The sequence below is a fragment of the Agelaius phoeniceus genome, chromosome 4, assembly GCF_051311805.1.
Source record: "Agelaius phoeniceus isolate bAgePho1 chromosome 4, bAgePho1.hap1, whole genome shotgun sequence".
NCBI classification, from domain to species: domain Eukaryota; kingdom Metazoa; phylum Chordata; class Aves; order Passeriformes; family Icteridae; genus Agelaius; species Agelaius phoeniceus.
In genome coordinates, this window is record NC_135268.1 from 39,294,668 (window position 1) to 39,316,940 (window position 22,273).

Genomic DNA, 22,273 nt, shown 5'->3' on the forward strand with positions numbered 1-22,273 from the left:
ACAGATACAACACTGTAAACCAAAGAAATGAAAGGCCCATATCTCCTTTTCACAGATTTCTTCCTGAATGCCATGTCTATCCAGGATCTACACAAACCATACAACATGAAGTTACAACTCATAACCAAAGTTAGTTTCATTCCAATTTCTGTAGTTCTCATAATCCCTGCTAATAGCCTGATAACCCAACCAAAGACTTGAACCAAAAGTCTGTTTCAAAATGTAATGCAATGACAACTTTAGGGGCACAACAGGGAAAAATGAGAGTGTCTTAAAACACTTCTCCTCATAGTTGAGCTCTGGCTTTTGACACCCATTCTACTTAACAGTTACTTATTTAGACACCATTTGCCTTCTCTAACAATGAAGGCACAACAGTTCCTTTAAAAGAGCTTTAATACACAAAAATTTACAAAGGTTTTGTTATGTATATACTTTCTCTCTATTTTGGTGTAGCACATTATTTCCATCAGCTCTTGAACTGCTCTAAAAGTTCAAATTTATCCTTTTGGGTGGTACAGTGGTACTTTTTTCGTCCAGCGTACTAAAATCGTTGGTCTGACACAGTTTAGGCTCAATACAAATCAAGTTATTTGAGTACATTAATGATTTCATTTCTAACATCACAAAAAGACTGTTTATTCTACTAACTCTTAATGAATTAAAAATGGTTTCATTGAGGTGTTTTGCCTTTTCTAGTAGCTGGAAATACTACTCCTATCTCAGAAAATAATTCTAGCCTTCAGACTTGTATGTCTGGATTTCCAGAGAATGGAATTACCGGTCAGGGATTGAATATCAATCAGCATCTCTGCACATAGCAGACATTCTCCATATAACATGTATTTAAAAGCATAAAAAGTAACTCAGATACTTAAGTGATCATGAAATTTTAGTCTTCTAACTTTCTCAGTCCTTGAAAAAATAACATAGTAATGTTAAATCTGTACCCCTTTGTTATGTACCACCGGACAGCTGCTTCTCATAATGGGGATAAATTCCCCTTCAGCTACAAGTCTGGTATCAGCCAATTCTGCTGTCACATTATCACATGAACATGCTTGATCTGCTTAACCAGTCCATCTAACCACTGACAGCAAAGTTCTACCCAGAAGGGAAGCAGGTATAACCGACAAGCTTACAAGTAAATTCAATCTGAGATTTGCTAGAAACATAGTAAGTTTATTTACAGTATTTGTTGCAGTCCTCTTTGGATACCTAACATAACTCAACTATTAAAAGTATTACCGAAGATTCCAAAATAAGTCATGTGTGTACCTAGAGACATTACTAAACCCTGAAACGTGTCAGACAGCAGGCACACACGGCCTGCTGACAGACGAACTCTAGCAAATCTTGCCCCCCAGAAGTTTAAAAAGTTACCACCTCCAGCTGCCCATTCCATTCCTCAGCTAAAGGTTCCTGCCCCTCTCTCTCCCTTGCTGGAAATCAACAGGAAGGAATGTGTACTGGTACATTCCTCAGTTCAAAATCTGGCCATTTCAACTCTTAATAAATTAAAACCAATCTTGTTGGACTTTACAATGGAAAAACCACTCACACCCACCCCCTACAACCCATTCTGTGACAAGGCAAATGACCCCCTGGAAAAACTCGTAGCAAACTATGAGGGGAGAGTAATGTCAAAATGCACATACTCACTGCCTCTTCTTAAGGATACTTAGGCATCACTTTTGATGGCCTTATGTACTGACACAGGTGTATCAGTGAATCTTGGGAAGAATCTCCTCATTTTGCACCTCTTTCCCTTTGTATAGTTTCTTTCTTGGGTCCAAGCAATTTCTTTCATTGCCAACCATGTCTACAGAACACAGATTCCCTCTGTGGTAACTAACTCAGCCTCTTAGGATTGTGCTACCACAGGAGCTATGCTTTTGTCAAGGTAACTTGACAAACTAACTGCTATTTCTCTAGTAGGCAGTGCAACCACCTTATTAACCTAAATTCATGTAACTAAACCTGATATTTTTGCAGTTTTTATAGTCAATCTTTTCTTCAACTAACAGCAAAAATATCATTTGTTCTTATTAAATAGATGCCTCTAAATAAAAACAATATTTAAGCTGTGAATCTTTTGTCATCAATTTGAATTCCATTCAAAATTGTTAATTTTGTTCTAATAAATAAGTTACAGGCAGTCTGTAAATATTTCTTTAACCATTTAACTTTTTTCTTCAAAAAATAATTTTTATTTCTCAAAACAGTGAAATCATTTGTTTACTTTTATTCCTCCTTTCTTCAAACTTTGTCAGGTTTTCTTCTTGACTAAGTAAAAGTGGTTAAGTGGTTTAATTTTTCTTCTTTCTGTTTAAAGCATATTTTGGTGCTTAAGAATGTTGTTAATAAAAGGAAATTACACAGTCAATAGTAGGGATGAGAGTTAAAGTTTATTCTGCAAGCTTATGTCATTATATGCTGACTCCCATGGCTAGTGCTCGTAACAGAAAGGCTTTTTCCATCCACTAAAATTGGTATCAGCTAAATGATATCACCATGACAGAGCTAGTAAAACATCTTTTTCTTCAAGCTGAGGCACGACAAGTCTCTGCTTGGTGCTTTTACAAGAGACATAAAAATACCTTGTGAGGAAGACTTGCAACTGGCTGAGTGAATGAGGTTAAAACCTGGGTGAGGTGGAGCAGTAGCACTCGGGTTTCTAGCCCAGAATGGAAAGCACAATGGAGTGAGAAAGGTTAAGCTAAATTAGTAATGCTTGAATGAATTTACCTAGCCTGGCTTCATAGGCCATGAAATGGGCAAACCTCACAGGAGCCAAAAGTTAACTATGTATGTTAGGCTCCAAAACATATTGACTTTGGAGCCAAAAGCACAGAGCTGCATCTCTGTGACGCATCTTTTATTTTGCCATGTATTATGCCACTAAATGAGACAATGTTGTAAAATATCAACTTCATTCTGAAATCAGAAATTAAAAATTACCCGAGATTTTCTTGCTGAAGGATTCACAGTAATACAACAAAGACAAGTGAAAATTTCTTCTTGCTTATCTTCTTATTCTGCATACTGTGTAGATCCAAAGTTTAAAAAATGGAGGTGAGGAGAACATTAGAATCAAATGCAGTCCAAAAAGCCTCTTCTCTTAGTCACAGCCTTTCCACGCCAGCTGTAAAAATGAGCCATCCAGAAGAGGTGTTAACTGAAAGGGGGCTGTTGCAAGAGACAGCTGATCATGGCCACATTTATTTTAATCTTTATCTTCCTACCCAGAGCTGCCTAAGAGGCTGTGTGCTGCTACTGTCTCTTAAAGAATTAACATTTCAACAATTAATAAAGGACAAATACAAGGAACTATCTAGATATTCATGGTAAAAAGATCAGGACATACGTACATACATGTACCTAGATCAAAAAAAAAGGTCCTCATCTATCTAGGTGCCAAAGATGCCACAGGCACCTAAACTTTCACCTGTAAAATTAGTCAGAAACTTAAGCCCCAAGAAGGCTACAGGTGCTGGGCTTAAGTTAACACCTCCCTTTCACTTGAAATTCACAACATACACCCCAAAGCTTCCACCTATGTGTCCCATGTTAGAAGCAATATGGCTTCAGTGGGAAAACAAAGAACTCATAGCAATCTCTGTTGATGGTCAGTGTCAACACTTGCTATTTTGTTTACAGATGATGAAAGGAATCACTCTGTAACTTGAACATCAGAGTAGAAACATGTCAACCAAAGAAAGCAAGCTACTCTCTCTCAAAAGACTACTTATCATCAGCTGCTGACAAGGATCAATCCTGCTGAAGTGCTGGCACTATAAAAAAAGAACACATGTTTAATAGATCAAAGAGCGCACAAAAACTCATTTTCGAAGTCAGATAATTTTAGGCTGAGGACTGGAGAAGGATGGCAAATTTTACATTTCAGACCTGCTGCCAATCCTATCTGCATTTTTTTCAACAAGTTTGTAATGAAAAACACGACATTTCTTGAAGTAATAGCCAGCCTGAACACTGACATGCCTTGTGCTCTGCTGGTCTGGGCTTAAGGATGCTGCTTGGGTGTAATGAATACCATTCCACTGCATCTTGGAAATGGTCTCCCAAACTTTTCTGCTTCCCCAAGTCCCTTCAAATTTGTTTCCATAATTAAAGTGTTTCCTCAATTCCCAATAACACAACTTATTTAGCTGTCAGCAAAATAAGCTTTTGACATTAATGTCACCATTCTTCACGAAATATCAGACTTTATATCTTTCAAAAAGCAATCTAGAACATATGACCAGACAGCTATTGTGAATAATTATCTCCCACAACTGCCTTATTTCAAGATATTTTCCTATTTTGATTTTGCAATACTTCAGTCATTAAAAAGCTATAGGTCTCTTTATTCTGAAACAGTAATAGATCAGTCCTTGAATAAATTACACCATCTGTCTTCCCCTGTTTACTGTGCTTTTAAGTGACATTTATTTAAGGTTTCTACTAAAATAAATCCAAACCTCCACAAGCAATAGCCATATTTATGCACTGCCTTAAAAAGACATTAATTTGGCTAAGCCTTTTGATTTTGATCTTTTGCAGGTACCTAATGACTGCTTTGAAAATTTCACTACTTTATTCCTGTAAATTCTGCCAAAGAGCCATTTTTTTAATTAAAGAGTTGTTTAGTACGAAAAACTTTAAATAGCAACCACATGAACTAAAAACAAGAACAAAGGTGATTAAGCCTTCTTTTCTTTGTAGATATGAGAAAAAATGGTATTCACTTTTGAACTATTCTTTAGAAAGCAGCAGACATTTTATAACTTCTGAAATGAAGCTTACAGTAAAAGCTTCCTTAATGCTTCTGTCTTCAACTATTTTGGGGAAAAGTACCCACTTTTCAGTAAAAATAATCCAAAGGTTTCAGCAACAACAAGTTCCAGACCATAAACCATGACAATAATTAATATTTTGAATAGCATAAAATAATAACAAGCTCTTAAAAAGCCTAAAACCTTGACACAAGAAAGTCTCTGTGATGCTGAAACTCTTATGAAATATCAGAAAGGCCAATACTTAAGAAATACAATCCAGAAGAGAGTCTACCCACTTTGTGACTGATTCCAATGTGACAAATGCACAGGTAGTGGAACACAGGGTCCCCAAAGGAATGTCCCCATAGGTACCTTCACATCCTACAGGCTAAACTGACATGTGCTACAGCTACTCAGTCTGGGGGGAAACAAAAAGCCTCAGGATGGTCTTTTTCCTTTTCTCTTTCCTACCTTTATCTGCAAAGATTTTTCTTCCCTGATTCATAGACCTGGGTGTTGGCTAGAGGGAGGAAAAGAAACAGCGCCATCATTACAGAACAGAGGTATTTCAGAATGGTCTGGCAGCGCCCACCTTCTTCTCCCTTCTGTCCCCATGAGGCTTCCACCCTGCCAGACTCCTGCATCTGAGCTCCTGCTGCTACTCCCAGTGTTTGCAGCACTGCAACCTCAGGGCCGGGAAATTAAACATAACCGAAGCACTGCTGACACCTGTTGGCAGCCCCCAGAAATCCCGATTTATCCGTTCTGGTATAGTTAATACACACGAATACAGCGGTTGGGAACCCCAAAAAAATGGGCCCCAAAGCATTGAAAAGCTCTCATTCCCCTGGCCTCCCACATGGATAACGTTGCAGGTCCGAGAAGCAGGAATGGGCACCAAAGAGGGACCCCGGGAGGAGTAAGGAATCACCTCACTACTTAAACTGATCTTTGCTGGTACCAATTTAAATTGAAACTTCAACCAAATTGGTGGGGTAAGGTGAACCTGCCAACGGTGTGAGATCACCACGCCAAAGAAAAAGATTCCAGGAACAAGCCTAGGTACTGAAGGAAACTTCTAGGCAAAGAACATTGTCATACTGAGCACGTGTGTAATGAAAGGCAAATGAATAGGAACATCCTATAGGAAGCAAGGGAGGGAATGGCAAATCACAGTACCAGTGAAAGCAAGATACGGACATCAACTGAAAATACAAGCCTCCGCCTAGAACTCATTTACGCTTTGCTACACGAATGCAAAAATCCAGCAGAGCGACAGATGCCCTGTGAGAGGAAGCGCCCTGGGAGCGCGGTAGGCGGCAGCAGACAGTGAACCCACAGCGCCCTACGCGCCCCCGCGCGGCCGCCATGTCGCGCTCCGGCCCGGCGCCGGCCCCGCCCATCTCCTGGCGGAACGGGGCGGGGTCGAGGAGGGGGCGTGGTCTCATTGGAGCCCGCCCAGCCGGCGCGAGGCCACGCCCCTCGCGGCGGTCGCGCGCGCGCGCCCCCTGCCCGCCGCCGCCCGCTTCCTGCCGCGTCCGCGCGCCCGCCCCGCCCGAGCAGCGGCCGCAGCCCCGGCCGGGCCCAGCGGGGAGATGAACACGGTGCTGTCCCGGGCCAACTCGCTCTTCGCCTTCTCGCTGAGCGTGATGGCGGCGCTCACCTTCGGCTGCTTCATCACCACCGCCTTCAAGGAGCGCAGCGTGCCCGTCCGCATCGCCGTCTCCCGGGTCACGCTGTGAGTGCGGAGCTGAGAGGGAAGGAAGGGAGTGGCGGGGGAGGGCCGGGCCCGGCCGGGCGGCGGCCGCTGCCCGCTGAGGTGGTGAAGGGCTCGGGAGCCGAGAGCGGGGGCCGGGGCGGGTGAGAGGACGGTGGCGGCCGGCAGGGGCGGCCGGCGGCTCGCGTGGCGCTCGGGGCTCGGCCTCCTGCGCTCCGGGCGGGCCAATGGGGGAGCCCCACGACGGCGCGGCCGGGCGGGAGCCGGGGCGGCGCTCGGGGAGCGGCCCGGCTGCCTCGGCCCCGCGCCTCCCCGAGAGCGGAGCGGAGCCAGCTGCTGCCCGCGGCTGTGGAGAGACAGGGATTACAGGAACGTGGAGTTTATCCTGTGAACATTTATCCCATCGTAGTACGTTCTGCTTTTGATTAGTAGCTCTCTTGGGTTTCCCCATTGATAACCTAGCATAGTTTCTGTTCTGTGGTAGCAAAGTGATTCGGATGGCTTCTTCTCTGCGGAATGGACCAGGTGTAGGACACAATACCACATCAGAACGTGTTGCCTACTCTTAAAATGGGCTGATGCAAACTTGTGCAGGGGAACCTTTTTTTCCCAATTTTGGTGTTAGTTCAGGGTGGGTTTTTTTTCTCCAAAAGGAGACTTCCTCACAGAGAACTTCCATTAGGTTAAGTATGTGTGATATGGAGAGCAGTAGTTTCACAAGCATTTGAGCAGCTGTTACAGCCACCTGTGAGCGGAGGCCTTTGCTCCCGTTTTTGCCACGTGGTTCTTTACCAGAGGCCACTGGGGAATTTGGCTCATAGGACATTTAACTGACCTGCTTTAACTCAGGTCATGCTTTTTTGTTAGGTTGGTTTTGGGTCAGATTAGGGAGCTAAAGCAGCACACTTTGGAAGTGTTTAGTGCCAGGTTGGATGGAGCTCTGCACAGCTTGGACTAGTGAAAGGTGTCCCTGTCCATGTTAGGGAGGTTGGAAATTGATGATCTTTAAGGTCCCTTCCAACCCAGGCCATTCTGTGATTTGGTGATGATTCTGTGGAGCTTTGGAACCACCCCAAGCTAGGTGTCACCTGTGGATGCCTAATGGCAGGACTTGAAAGGAGACATGAATGCAAATAAGGGGACTGCCATCACCTTTCAGACTGGTTTAATACCACGGGAAAAAAACCAATAACCTATATTCAGTGCTACACTGAGGATTGCAAAAGCACAAACTTGACATAAAGGCATGTCTTCGAGTGTTACGGTGAGCTCAGCATATATAGGGCAGCATACAACTGCCTGATTTGGCTGAAATTGCCAGTCCCTTCTGTGATACACACAGATCTGGTGTTACTGGGAGGTGCTACACCTAATCTGCTTCTCTTGAATGTCTAAGAAATTCTGGAGACCCCAAACTTAGGCCTGCTACTCCATCTGACTGACAATGGTTAAGAGGTGAAGTCAAGTGCTTGATAAGGTTTTCTACTTAAAAATATACTGCTTTTTTGCAAAGAGATGAAAATTCATAACAAGGCTTAAATTGTGAAGATTTGGTGGTGTTTTTCTTATCTGCTATCTCCAAAAGTGTTTTCTTCACTTGTAAACTTTTCTTTTAATTTGAGATTACTAAACCTGGTTTTAATGAAATAATATTTTAATTGACTAATTTCTGAACTGTAATAAATATAGCTATGAAGTTCATAATTCATAAAAAAATTGTTCAATGAAGAGTTGAGGTTCGTAGTTGATGGCCAAGCTAATTGCTTGTGGTATTCCTCTTTGTAGATAGTAAGTTTGGTAAACTGATAAGCCTTATGAATACATATGGCAGTATCTGCTGTGTGTCTGTTATTTTCCAGTTGCTCTTTCCATTGTGATTTAGTGTGGCAACTGAGGTAGTTTTCCAAATGTACGCTTATAATAAAGCCTTCCAAAATTATACCATTTTCCAGAATGTAGATGAAAATAACTATCTTCTTCATGCTGTTACTTAAATACATCACAGGAATAAATCTTGAAATTTGCATGAACTATGCATGTAAACTGTTGTATTGGAATGGTCAAAGCCTCATGAGATGCTTTGGCTTTTTTTGTTTCTTCAAGGACAGTTGAGAAATAAAATTGAATGTGGTTGCCAGCAGACTGCTATGCTGATGGTGTCCCAATCAGTTTTACTTATATGGAGATGCTAAAACATATTTTACTAAAATGAAATGTAGTCTAGATTTTGTATATACAGATTTTTGTTAACAGGAAAAAGTCAATAGGCTACGTATATGTTTTAGACACTGTGGTGTCAAGGCCTGACATTTAAAACTGGGACACCATAATTTCTGGAAGGTAGGTGTTAGTTTGTAATGTTGATTGCATTTTAGCCAGAAGTATATAAAGCAAAATACAGAAAATGGATGAGGAAAATACCTAATAAAAACCATAATTTTTGTCACGTGTAAGATATAAATAATGAGAAAGGATAATCTTGTGTTGTGTTTTGTTTTCTCCTAGAAAAAATGTAGAAGATTTCACTGGACCTAGAGAAAGAAGTGATCTGGGATTCGTCACATTTGACATTACTGCAGATATCCTTAATGGAAAAAATGGTTTGCAGACTTTTTGGAATGAGAACACTTAGATGCTATTTTTGTTACCTTATAATCTTCAGATATTCAGGACATGGGGAAAACTAGCAATTTGTCTAAAAATAAAAATTTAAAGCAGCTAAAAATAGTATTTTGCATAGCTATGGCAGTGAAATAGAACTTAAACCAGCCCTTTGGTCTCTAGTAGATGACAAGTTGTTTAATGTCTGTTTTTGAAATCAGGCTCTCTTGTTAAGTGCACTGTATCTAATAATGGGGAATGCAGTTTAACATCTAGACATTATTACTTTTAAGTGAAGTTTGTATCAGCGGTTTGAGGAGTGGATTAATGGTAAGGTTTATATAGGATATTGTTTTGAATGTCATACTGATCTAGGAACTGCAGCTTTCAAACTCACTTTGTTGTGAGGCTTTCTAAGTCCTGACTGTATAATAGTTGCATAGAAGTACCTGTCATTTTCTGAAAATAAAAAAGGCATTGTAATAGTTTACTTGCTTAGATGTTAAATACTCTAATCTTTAGTATTGAATAGTATGAAATTCATTGGGAAGCATACAATTTACTGAAAGATGTATCACATTGTTTTTTGGCCTCTTTCTCAATTGCTGTTGCAGTTTTGCAGTGGTTTTTTTTGTATTTCTTTGCTTCCCTGCTAGTCTGGATTTAGGCTCTTGAAAGAGTTTTTCTTCAGAAGTCAGTACCAAATAATAGGTGGCATGTTCAGGTGATTACACTAAACCGTGTTTTGCAGCTGGTCTGAGGATCCTGGGATTTTTCCTTGTCTGCTGGTTTTTGTCTGTTAGGCAAGGCACTGATCACCTCTGTGTTTTGGTTTCGCCCTTTTGAAGAACACTGTCTTGTGTGAGCAGACCACACAAAACACAACGCCTGATACAAATGCTGGATAAACAGGTTAATCAGATTTTTGCAGGCCTGTTTGCACAGGAAAAGGGTGCAAACACTTTTTTTTTATCAACTCAGTAAGTTCCTGAGTTTTACCTCTGAAATGCTTATGCATATTAAAAACAGAGACTGAAATTCTAAATTAGATGCACAGACCTGTACACATTGTGTATAGAGAGAAGCAGAGTAAAGCAGGACAGGACCTCTAAAAGAAATGTTCTTATAAAAGGATTAGTCTGCAATATGTGAGCATAAAGATTCCATGTTTGAATGACTGCTACTAGTAACAGCCTTTTTTTAAAAAACCGATTCTGACTGAATCTCTCATGCCTGGCATAAACAAAGCTTGCAATATGTAGAGCTGTAAAAGTCTGGTAGGGTTTTTTGTTCAAAATTTGTGAAGAGATACAGGTACATGGACTGTGTTAACTACCAGAAAGAAGTTGTTCATCCTGGGAGAAGTTAAATACAATGGCAGTTAGAAAAAGGAACTAGGCAAAGGAAAGGGAAAATAGAATTTTGACAATCTCCTTTAAGCTTATTTAATTCATTGTTAACTTTTGCACGTGATAAGAAATCCTATCAAGGAGATCTTCAAAATCTTGTTGGATATTTTGAGCCAGGTGCCAAAAAATCTTCAAGTAAAATATTTCTACCTATTCTTGCAGGGACAGGAGTTAAATATTTAATTCTTTCCTTTCTTGCCCTTTGAATTAGTAACTGAAAAACATGTGTGTCTTGGGATGAGTGGAAGAAGGAGAAACAGATTTTGAGGCTGGTTAGGGAATCTATTTATTCTTTGAGATAATGGCAAATAGAATAGAAAAGAGGACTAGGAAATAAAGATTACAGCTAATCTCTATTGTGAATTAAAAAGTGTTTTCCTTAGCAGTCACACATTATTGTTAAATAAACAGACAACTGTTTAGAATCCCAGCATAATTATACTGTCTCAAATGGCAGTCATCAGTTCTTTACTGCTGATCAAAAATCTGATCAAGAGTTTTTTGTTCGAGTCTAATAAGCTTTATTTGTTGTCAGTAAAGAACCAAATTTGCTAATTTTTGGGGTCCCTTCCAATATTAAATACTTCCCATATTCTAATTTCCCTAACATGGGCATTAAAGGCTCTTTGAATTCCCTACTCATCACCGATTTTGTATTTATATATTGTTTAACATTACTGTATTTGGATGCAAGGGTTCTCTGATACTATAAAAAATTGCCTTGGGGATATTTGTGGAAGAATTCTGTTGTGACTTTTATGCTTAAGGTTTTATAATAGGTTGTCTAGCAGAGGATTGTGGTTACTAGCTTGCAGTGTCAAATATAGAACTCTTAAATTATTGGAGGAGAAATAGCTGCTAGATTTCATAAGTAGTAAAAAGAAATACTCACCTGAAAACCTGTCACTTTATTATGACTAAAACTTGTGTTCAAACTGCTGGCAGTGCTCTGATTTATGAGTAAGATGAGGTATGTTGAAAGGTAAGAGCTCACTGTAATGATTATAAACTACTTAGATCTAGTAAAGATAAAACAAGGTTATGTAAGTACAGTATGGTATTTTTCTTAACTTGCATACATCTGCAGAGTATATTTGATTGGAATGTTAAACAATTGTTTCTATATTTGTCTGCAGAATATTCAACGAAAAACAATGTAAGTATTAAAAAGAGGTTTGAAGCAATTACTCATTTTAGTACTGCAGCTATTTTTAAACATTCTGTAGTTCTGCTGAGAAGAGTTAAGGCCACCAGCATTTCCTACTAGCCTGCACTGGCCTTCATGATTATTTTCTTGACAGTTAAACCGTAGGCTGGGAAGTTCACCTCCATAAAACCTAACTTGATATATGCCCAGTAGAATGGGAGAAAAATAACACATGCCTTGTGTTGCAGTATACTGTAAATGAGTTTTTTCACCTTTTCTGTCCATTTTACTTTTTTCCTGAATTTCTGCAGTGGACAGTTGTTAGAAACAAGAGGGCTTCTGGGCTGGCCCGATGTGGTGTGTGTTTTGTTCATAGATCACAGTTGATCCTACCAGTTACTGTAGCCCCATAATTCATTTACATTACCTTGTCATACTTCTCAAAATAATTTGCCATGTTGCTTTGAATTGGTTGCTACTGAGCCTTCCCTTTGGGATAGCTGAAAACCCTTTTTACTAATCTGATAAAAGCTATGTGGAGCAGCCTTTAAAAATTGCTTTCATGAAACACCATGCTGCCATAGTACCACTGAATTCTAGTTAAAGCTGCTGTGGTCACATTGCAAGGATATGGTGAAACTTGGGGGTTTTCTTAACTTGCTGTACAAAACTGTCCTTCTTTTTAAATTTTTTTTAAGCACCTTAGTTATATTAAATAAGATGATGGATATTATGTTTGTACTAGATTGTACAGTGATTTTACTGTATTGTTCCATATTTTAGATTTTTCTTTCATGTAACTCAACACTTCTCAGAAATACTGAGATGTATTTTTCTAAATTGTTCTATAAATTACTAAACAAGACTGTTTAGCATCTACTTGAAACAACTTTACACTTTAGAGTGTAAAGAATTTACACTTTAGAGTGTAAATTCCGGTAACGTAAGAACTTGGGATCTCACTTTTTCAACTGTTAATAAATTTTTTGGGGTTATGCTTGCAATTAAAATAGAGATTTCCATTAAAGTTGGAAAAATGATATGGACATAAGCAGAGTCATGCTAACTCAGTTTAAGTCCTTTATTTGAAACAAAGTCTAAATACTGCTTTGAAAGTGACTTACCTTTGCAAGTCAGAAGGAAACCCCTTTATGCTTTGTAATTCTTCTAAAGCATATGACTTCTTTTTAAATGTCTTTCTTGTGTTTTAAGATGTTCCTTGTTGTTTCCATTTATTCTATGCCACACTTCACTGTGTAGTAGTATTACATTACCCCACTGTGAAGTGTTACTTTGTTAAATTAGTTATGGATTGCAAGCATGTACCTGCAAAAGGAGGTTTTAGAGGAATAGTGCAGTGAAGGTCCAATGTCTGAATGTGATCTGGTAAGATACCTTGCTGACTTAATTACAATTGTGATTTTAGGCCCTAAATCAGGTGGTCCTTTGGGACAAGATCATGTTGAGAGGAGATAACCCAAGGCTGTCCTTAAAAGACATGAAGTCAAAGTACTTTTTCTTTGATGATGGAAATGGTCTCAAGTAAGTAAATATTTGTTTTATTACTAGTGTTCATGGTATCTTGATTTACTTGCATACTTTGCATTTAATACATGTGTTCATTGGTGTAGTAAGGTACCTGTATTCTGTGTGATACTCTGTCATCTCTATTGCATCTTTCATTGTTAGAAGATGGCCTTGGGGTACAAGATATCCTATGTATTCTGTAGACTGGAAGATGCACCGCTATTATGAGCAACAGGCTTCTGGGTTTCTGCCTTCAGTCTCTGTAAAATTGGTTCTGTGATGCACCCAACTCCAAAGGAGTCAAGTAAAAAAAAATAGGCAGTAACTACCTAAAATTAAACAGCTTGTTGTTTCTGGAGCAGATAAACAATCTGTATCGTAATTTATTTAATACTAGTAACTGTTAATTAAATCACTTAACTTGAGTGTTTGTGCTGATAGTCTTTGTTGCTTTTGCAGGGGAAACAGGAATATCACCTTGACTCTCTCCTGGAATGTTGTACCAAATGCTGGCATTCTACCTCTTGTAACAGGATCAGGACATGTGTCTGTACCTTTCCCAGATACCTATGAAACAACAAAAAGTTATTAAATTATAGTACTGAACCATAAGCAAAATATTTTTATACTTGTATATTGTGGATACATTTTATTGCAGTTTCTTCTTGCATCCCATGCAACTTTTCACTGAATGGAGCTTAATTTCCTCAGGATAGTAGCATAGGAAAAGGAAATGAAAATTCGGTTGTTTTTTTTTTTTAATAGAACATTGGAGCTGAAACTTGAAGGGAAAGGTAAATTGCAGAGTAACGGTTTTGAGGGGGGAAACTGAGGATTTTTTTTTTTCCTGGCCATTCAAGTATACATCTCCTTTTCTTTTAAATAAATATTTTTAAACCAGAAGGTAGTCTTCCTGTGTTTGGGCTTTTTAAGTACTGTGATTCTTATTTATTTTGTGTAGAACTCAAATATACCTTCTGGAGTTGGTTTCTGGAAGTGCCTGAAGGAAATGGCTGTTGTGTTTTAGGGCATTTTTTTAAATCCATGTGCAGTATGTTACAGTAGGCTAAACTTGGTCCTTTCTAGGACTGTCAGCAGCTACTTGGAAAACTGGTAGTTTATTATCTGTCAGCCTCAAATCTTGAGTGCCACTGATGAAGCCCACATTCAGTTCTGTATTACAAATCATTTTAATAGCTGCTTGCAATGCAGCAAACTGGAAGAATAAAAAGAAATCTATTCAGTATGAGTCTTATTTCTTTAAGCATAAGACATAAGGCTAAGTCAGTAAGAAAAGAAAAAGCTTTAGGTAAAGAAAGACTTTCTGAAATGGAATCTCTAGATTTTTACTGGGATCTGTTCATCAAGGAAGAATGAACGTGCTTGTCCCAGAAGGGGCTGAGACAACCGATATCAGAGGGGATCTGCCACAGCAAGGGAAAGGATAGATGTTCTCTAAACAGTCTGGGTAAACCTTTCCAAAGCAGAGGATTTCCCCATGGTAAAATAGAGTAATTGAGGCAGATTTACCAACCTGATTGTCAGTGAGTCTACCTGCAAGGCTTGCTTGCATGAGCCAGGAAAGGTAGCAAGCAGCATGCAGCAGCTTCAGGCGGCCCCTCTGCAGAAAAAGTGGCCTCTCTGTGGCTGCACATCCCCCTGTGTGTGCTCCTTCCCTCAGCTACAGCTGGGAGTGCTGTCGGGGTTGGGAGGAGGGAAGGAGCAGGGTACCAGGATGCCTTAGGCAATGCAGTGGCTTGCAGTGATTGACTGGTGCATTCGGGCCAGCCAGGAGACAGCCAGGAGAAGGAGCACGCCCCTCTATCTGCTGTCCCCCTGGCACAGTGCCTGATTTACATGTGAGTCTTCAAACAAAGCATGACAAAGGGAATTCGTTGCCAGGCAGGGAATGTTCTAGATGTACCGGACACTTGGAAAAAGAGGAAACTAAAACTCAGCTGTAAATCAGAAGAAAAGTAATGGGAAAAATGATGAGAACTGCATTGTGAAAACCCTTATAAAAAAAGAGATGCAAAAATCGGAGCAGAGTATCTCCCTTGGTTTTGAGTTCACCTAAGAGCTGATTGATTTTGAAGGAACTAACTTGCTTTTAAAAAGGGATCTTTAATATTTGTGAATTGTCCCTTAGTGACTATTTTAATACATTCTTCATGTTGATGTATTAATCAAAAAGGTCTTGAAAAAAATTCCCAAAAGGTGCTTTGTCTGTACAAACAAAATTTTAAGTGCAAAAACTAAAAAAAATTTTTTACATGAATGTTGTAGGAGAATTTGTCATTTGTATCCAGCATATTTGCATGAATTTCAGTTCTCTGAACTTGTGCTATTTTCCACAGAGTAGTATAATCAGCACGTTGAAACACATACTATTTTTGCTGTGCTTTGATATCAATTGTATATATGGCTCTAAAAACTGTTACAGAGAACTTAAAACTGTCATAGATAAGGAAAACAAAATATTTTTAGAGATAATTGGGCAAAGTTGTGGATTTGTTTTGCTAATTGCCAAATAAGTGGTTGGTTTTGTCATAAATTATATTCTTGAATTGTTTACTGAAGCATTTCTTGCGGCTTGGCATTCAACCACTTCCCTGCATTCCTTTGGCAGTACTCTTCCAATGAATATAATGTCTGCTGCCTATTAAAGAGAAGCTTTAACTACAGAGACAAGGATCTGCTGTCAAAGAGCATCAGGGAGAAAGCTACTTTCTGTCCTACAAAATGGTATATTCCTCCCAGCAGACAGTAGCAGAATTTCAAAACACAGAAACAGTAGCTTTCAAATGTGATGTTTGATGCTTTACTTGTGTTTCCCTGTGAAGAGAAATTATGTTTGAGGTAAGCATTTTAGAGGGATGAAGAAGAAACCATCATGAAGTTCAAATTCTTGGAGAGAAGAACTTGTTTTTGACCTGATGAAAAGGCCAGCATAATGATGACTTGATGCTGTAATAGCTTGGTTTTTGCTCCTGAGCCACTGAGACAGGGTGTTGGTTCAGAGTTTAAGGAGGCAAATTCCTCAACTGATCTCTATAAAAAAGTAAAAAGCCTTTCCAAAAGTTAAATGGCTACTGTATTTTGTTGTGACAATTCTCAAAGCATTTACAAAAAGCACGTGCTTTTGTGGAAACTAATGGCATTTACTTCCTCTTGTCTCCCACATCTCATGAGGTACTAGTACTGCTGGCAGCTGAGTGTTCTCTTAGCTGTGTTGCTGACCAAATGTTGCTGGTTTATGAAGTAATATGTACAAACAAGATATTCCCTGGCAAGTGATTTACTTAATGGGGAGAGGCTGAACTGAAAATGCTAAAGATACATTTCAGATAATTTTTACGTGAGGTTCTGGAGACAGCAGTTCTTGTGTAAGGACTGAAAAAGGGAAATTTTTAAAGTAGCCTGAGTTTCCATTTGCCATCAAACACATGCAGCACTACACTGACGGCTCTGTGCAGGAGGGGCAAAATAGCTTTGAAAAATCTATGTTTAGAGCTCTGCTCCCCTGAGCAGGCAGTCTTATTTATGGGTGGGTCTACAGTTATTGAAGATAGACATTGAGAAAATAAATTATTTCTATCAATTGTTAATTATTTTAATATATTTCTTCTGAACAATGAAATTAAAGCTAGTTAATATATTGCTTACTAGCAAGATTTAAATAGAGTTCCTGCAGAATTTTTGGATTCCAGCTGTTGAAAATGTTCTGAAAATTGCTTTAAGATGGTAGGTTTTACAGATCAGTTCTGCAAAATGAAAGCTATTTAAGCTGAAAACTCGGGTACTGGAGAAGCAATCTTGCTCCAAATTTGTGTCAGAAAATCCATACAGAATAACTGTCAGACTTCAAGAAAAGTTTTTCTGGTTTATTTGGCTGCTTTATTTTGGAATTTTTTTTCATTAAAACAGTTAAAACTTATAAAATTTTAAACTGTTCATTCAAAAACAAGTCAACAGACAGATATTGTTTAGCCTGAAAAGTCCCATTCTACACATATGGGTTAATGCTCATATTGGAGTAGTTATATCAGGCATCTTTTTATTAAAAAAAAAAAAAAAAAATGCAAGACTTAGCTTGAACAAGCCAAATCATTTCTGGATCTTTTTCTGGTGCCCACCAACACTTCCCTCAGACCATTTTCCCAATGTTATTGAAGATAATGAGCCGAAGATGAGGCACAGATGGAAAAGAGTATTCAGTATTAATAATGGTCATAGAACAGCTTGGGTTGGAAAGGACATTTAAAGGCCATTTAATGCAGCCCCTCTACAGTGAGCAGGGACATCTCCAACCCCACCAGGCTGCCCAGAGCCCCATCCAGCCTGACCTTGAATGTTTCCTGGAATGGGACATCTAACACCTCTGGGCAGCATGCTCAGTGCTTCTCTGCCCTCATTGTAGAAAACTTCCTTCTATAAATCCAGCCTTCTTCAGTATAAAACCATTATCCCTTGTCCTATCTCAACAAGCCCTGCTAAAGTGTTAATGCCCATCTTTAGGGCCCCTCCCAAGTGCTGGAAGGCCTCAATCAGAAGTTCCTGGAACCTTCTTCAGGTTGAACAGCCCAATTCTCTCAGCCATCCCTGTAATTATCTGCATGGCCAGGATTTTTCTCTCCATCTCTCTCCACCTTCTCTTCTTTCCCTCCTCTCAACCTTCCCTCCTTCTCACTACCCCTACCTGTTTACTCCAAGCTTCAACACAACTGTCTTTTTCAATCACTAATGGTCTAATAATGAAATTCTAAATCCTCTGTGAATAAACTATTTAGAAAATAAAGTGGAAAAAGAACAACTGTGGGTTAACCATGGACAAATTCATCTGAAACTTTCTTCTGCTTCCCAGCTGTATTCCCTTTTGCTCCTTGGTAGTACTCACGTAAATTCTGAAGAAATAGCTGGCACACTTTTAAAATTATAAAATTGGCCGAAATGGGTTAGAGGACATACATATTTCCAGTGCTAGAGGACCATGACAGTGAGCAAACATTTCTGTAATTGGAAGACATGTTTGTATTATACCAATAACTTTGTTAGCAGCAGTCATCATGTGCTTTGCACTTGTAATGCAACGATTTCCAAGTGCTTTACAAGAAAAAATACACATTTAGTTCCAGAAAGATCCTGGCATTCTTAAGCCACACTGGAAGTGCTTTTGCAAGCAACAGTCTTCAAAACAGTATCCTGGGGTAACTAGAATTGCCTGTGTGGCATGTGATAAACCCACCACAGGTTCCACCAGCTGGCTGCACAGGTGGTTGGTAACCAGAAGGGATAATTGAGAGCTCTTAATTGGGCAGGCCTTTGGCAGAACTGGGATTTGGATGCCACGTGTGGGGTTTTGCTTCTGTGTTACAACGTGCGCAGCAGGTACAGTGCTATTCATTCAGTCTGCCTCCTTGCTCAGTGTAGTGTTTCTTCTTGCTCTGTCAGGGTTTGCTTTTGTTTTCCAAGAGACTGCTGTGGTCCCATGTGCTCATGCTGAAGGGAATTTGTTGGATTTGATACACAGATGAAGTTTCAGAGTGTGGTGGTAGAAGCTAGGAGATGGGTAAAGAAGATAAGCCAAACACTACTTTCTGAGTTGAAGTGTAAAAATATTTATGCTTAAGAATGGTTGGTGTTACATGTAGTTATGAGAGGCAGACAGAGGTATTTTTTGTGTGACATTGTAACTGAAGATTGAGATAAAACTAGTTTAACTGTAATTTGGAAGTAACAGTGATCAGATTGTGGATGCTGAAGTCTTTCTGGGTTTTGCATTTTGTTGTTTGGTGCTGTTGCTGTTTTTTGGTGTTTTTGGTTGGTTGATTTTTGGTTTTTTACTTTAATTTCTAGAAGGTAAATTTCTTCACGTTTTCTTTCTTTCTCTCTCCTAGTTCTGAAAGAAAGAGCAGGCAAGGGTTTTTTTTCTTTCCTGCCTTTCTAGTCCCCATTGCTCATTAAATATTCCTTGTTCATTGACATTTTGCTTTAGGAATTAGTATAGTAAGAAAGAGAGAAGTGCACTAGTGCCTGCATTCTAAATGCACATGTGGCAACAACCAACATTAACATTCTTCTTTTTAAGGACTGTTTTTGGGGGTTTTTATATTTTCAAATTTTAAAATTAAAAAGTAAAATGTTTTGTATGGTTTAATGCTGTAATGAAATGAATGTTATATAGCTCATCAGATGTGTTTCCTGATCTCACTGTAAAGACTGCCTCATTTCACAAGGTTTGATCCACATGAGCAGTGAACTTTGCCTAGTTGTCACCTCTCTGTATTGTCAAGTGTCTCTTCTAAAAAGGAGTATCTCCTTAGGATTTGTTTTTTCAGTTAATAAAACTTTTTTTTTGACTTAATAGGGTACAGGTAGAGCCTTTGACTAGATGACTATCTTTTTTCCCTGTCTCTCACTTTAATAAGTTATTAATCAGAAATTTGTAGAGCAGATGCTGACATTCTCAGCATGGACAGTAGGCTGCTTCTCAAAGAGAGATAACCTGTGTAAGAATCCATCAATATTCATCAAAGCCAGTGGGTGTCTTCAGATAAGAGATGTCTGGGTTTGTTTGTTTCTTTTTTTCTGGATACTTCCCATAATAGTAATGTCATGGGTTTGGTAGTGTCGTGTCTTTTAATGCTCTCCCGATCCCAGGATGAGAATTTCCCACTACTCTGAAATTCATAATTTTTAGTATTAAAGAAAACAAGGAATGGGGAACTATCATTTGTATCTTACATACAGGGTAACAAGCTGTTATCCTTTCAGGGAGATCCAATAAATATTTATGCTATATGTGTGTACCTGTTGTTAAATGTAATCCTTCAAGAACTGGTCAGCACCAGGGAATTTCAGCAATTTTTATTTCAGTGCTGCTTGTATTTCAGAGGAACCAGCGTCAAACACTGAGATTGATCTGACCACTTCTACAGGGTGCAACACAAATTTACCCTTTCCCGGGGAGCTATATGAGGTGTAAATGACTTTTTTCCTGGATCCAAAGTGAAGGTTTTTGATGGCTTGGATTTTAATTAATTATTGTATTTTTTAGCTCTCTCTCCTTTTTCATTAATTTATTCCGTCAAAGAGAATTGTGGATGGTTTGCTTTCAGAAAACTAATGTACATTTGCCATTAAACTTATGGTAATTCTTTTATGCTCTCTTTTTGGTGGTATAGTAGCAAAGTATAGTGTTTATGTTGCTCAGCACCAGAAATGCACTTTATGATATAGGGATTCAAGAGAAACTGTGCCAAGTTTTAATTATATTTGATTGGTTTTGTTGGTACAGAGGGAGAATGAAAAACCAAAAATGAATGAAGACAACAGCTTTTACTTTACAAAAGAAATTCTTGTCAAACCAAATTTTATTTTTGTTTGGAATGAAGGATCAGTTTCTCTGGCTGAAGAAGGAGTTCTGCTCTTTGATATCTATATAGGGTTTGAGCAAAGGTCTGTTGTTAACTTTGGAAGTTTTTTCCCTTTTAAATTTTGTCAAAAAATACTTTAGTTTTTTACCACTTTCATATTACTCCATAGTAACGAATTCATGCAGTATTTTAGCTTCTCATTTTCCTGGGTGTATTCTTTCCTTCCTGATTTCTACTTGCGATCCAGCAAGATTATTTTAATTCTGATATGCTGACCTATTTAATGCACAAATTAGTTTCTGAATTGTGTTTCAGCAAGATATTGTGTTTCAAAGGTGTATCATAACAATTGAGTCCTAGTTATCCATACAAAAATTCCTCAGATTTTAGAAAAAGAGTTGCACAATATATGAGAAGGTGAAAAACTGAAAGCCTTCATTTGATCAATTCTGGAGCAGTGGTCTCTGCTGCTTTTTCTAGAGAAATATCTTTTATTTTCTCCCAAATTTTTCCTGGGTCTTGAGAAGTCTTAAAAAAAATGTTTTGTATCCTTTGTCACAGACTGGACTTTTATAAGTCAGTGCTTTAATGGGTATTCCAGTTGTTTTAACCAGCAATTGTACTTCTGGTAGCATGACTGAAGTATTACAGAATAGTGTCGAAATAGCTTTTTGAAGACTGTTCAATCTAAACAAAATGGCAGTGTAATTGCACTAAAATTGCTTTTGCTAATTTAGTATAGTAAAAATATTGTAAACAAAAATCATATTGAGGAAAAATGATTGATTTTCATGTTGGTTTCTTGAGGACTGGATTTGATCGTTCCTGTAGGGAAATTTTGTAGGAAAATCTAAGAACCTATCTCAAGTTTAACCAGTAAAAGCAATATTGATGCAGTTCAGTTTTGAAACCTCATTATGTCATGATCGTGATAATCTTTAAAAGTTTTAATCTTTTCTTTGAATAAACTACATATTCTAAAACATCTTCCTTAGTCTAAAAACCAAAGAGTTTAATTCAACACTATGCAGTTTGTATATTCACCAGCAGATGTCAGGCATTCACTTTACAAAACAATGGAGAGTGAGACGTTCATTTTCATAGTAGGATATATAAGATACTTGGATTTTAAATTTAGGTATATAATGCCATTATGCAGTTTTTTACCTATTCGAACTGAGAGATTTTAATTTAAAGGAATTTTCAGAGTGTTTGGATTTAGGCAGTGGTGGTCTTAATGTAACTTTTTTTTTTTTGTATTTGACATATGTATTAATGTCGTGTATAATACAGTAAAAAAAGATGAGTCAATTATGTATATGTGTACACAAGTGACATCCTTGTATTTCTGTTCTCTAGGCAGTAAGTGTCTGGTGACATTTAAGAGAGTGCTGTTTAGTTTATCCCTGGGAAACCCATCCCTGGGATGGGATTTGCCATCATCTGTTGTAAATGAAAAAATCTTTACAGTTAAAATCTGTGACAGACCCGGGACTCTGGGATGTTATTCTTGGGTCCTCTACAGATCTTTCATAGGCCAAAAAAAAAGCTGCAGATGACAAATGCAGATGAGTTTTAAACTGTATAGGGAGTGGTGGTTGGTTGTCTCACAAGCATTTTGAGTCCTAATTCATTGCAAATATAAATCAAATTTTCCAACTTTGAATAGTATGAGTAGAGATTGCTGTAGGGGATGAAGTCTGGTCAAAATCATCTTC

General features: G+C 38.5%; 2 protein-coding genes across 2 annotated transcripts in view; one reads left to right on the plus strand and one right to left on the minus strand.

The window, feature by feature from the left end:
* Positions 1 to 6,525, minus strand: part of ASB5 (ankyrin repeat and SOCS box containing 5) — a 40,223-nt gene extending 33,698 nt beyond the window's left edge. The window contains exon 1 of the mRNA XM_077177346.1: positions 6,442 to 6,525. The gene's annotated coding sequence lies outside the window, so the exon portion shown is untranslated. The remainder of the gene's footprint in view (positions 1 to 6,441) is intronic.
* On the plus strand, positions 6,261 to 14,423 carry SPCS3 (signal peptidase complex subunit 3). The gene is made up of 5 exons (XM_054633391.2): positions 6,261 to 6,516; positions 9,001 to 9,074; positions 11,585 to 11,661; positions 13,079 to 13,194; positions 13,639 to 14,423. The coding sequence occupies exons 1-5, from the start codon at positions 6,374 to 6,376 to the stop codon at positions 13,769 to 13,771; spliced, it is 543 nt and encodes a 180-aa protein (XP_054489366.1). The 5' UTR covers positions 6,261 to 6,373; the 3' UTR covers positions 13,772 to 14,423.
* The last annotated feature ends 7,850 nt before the right edge of the window (positions 14,424 to 22,273 follow it).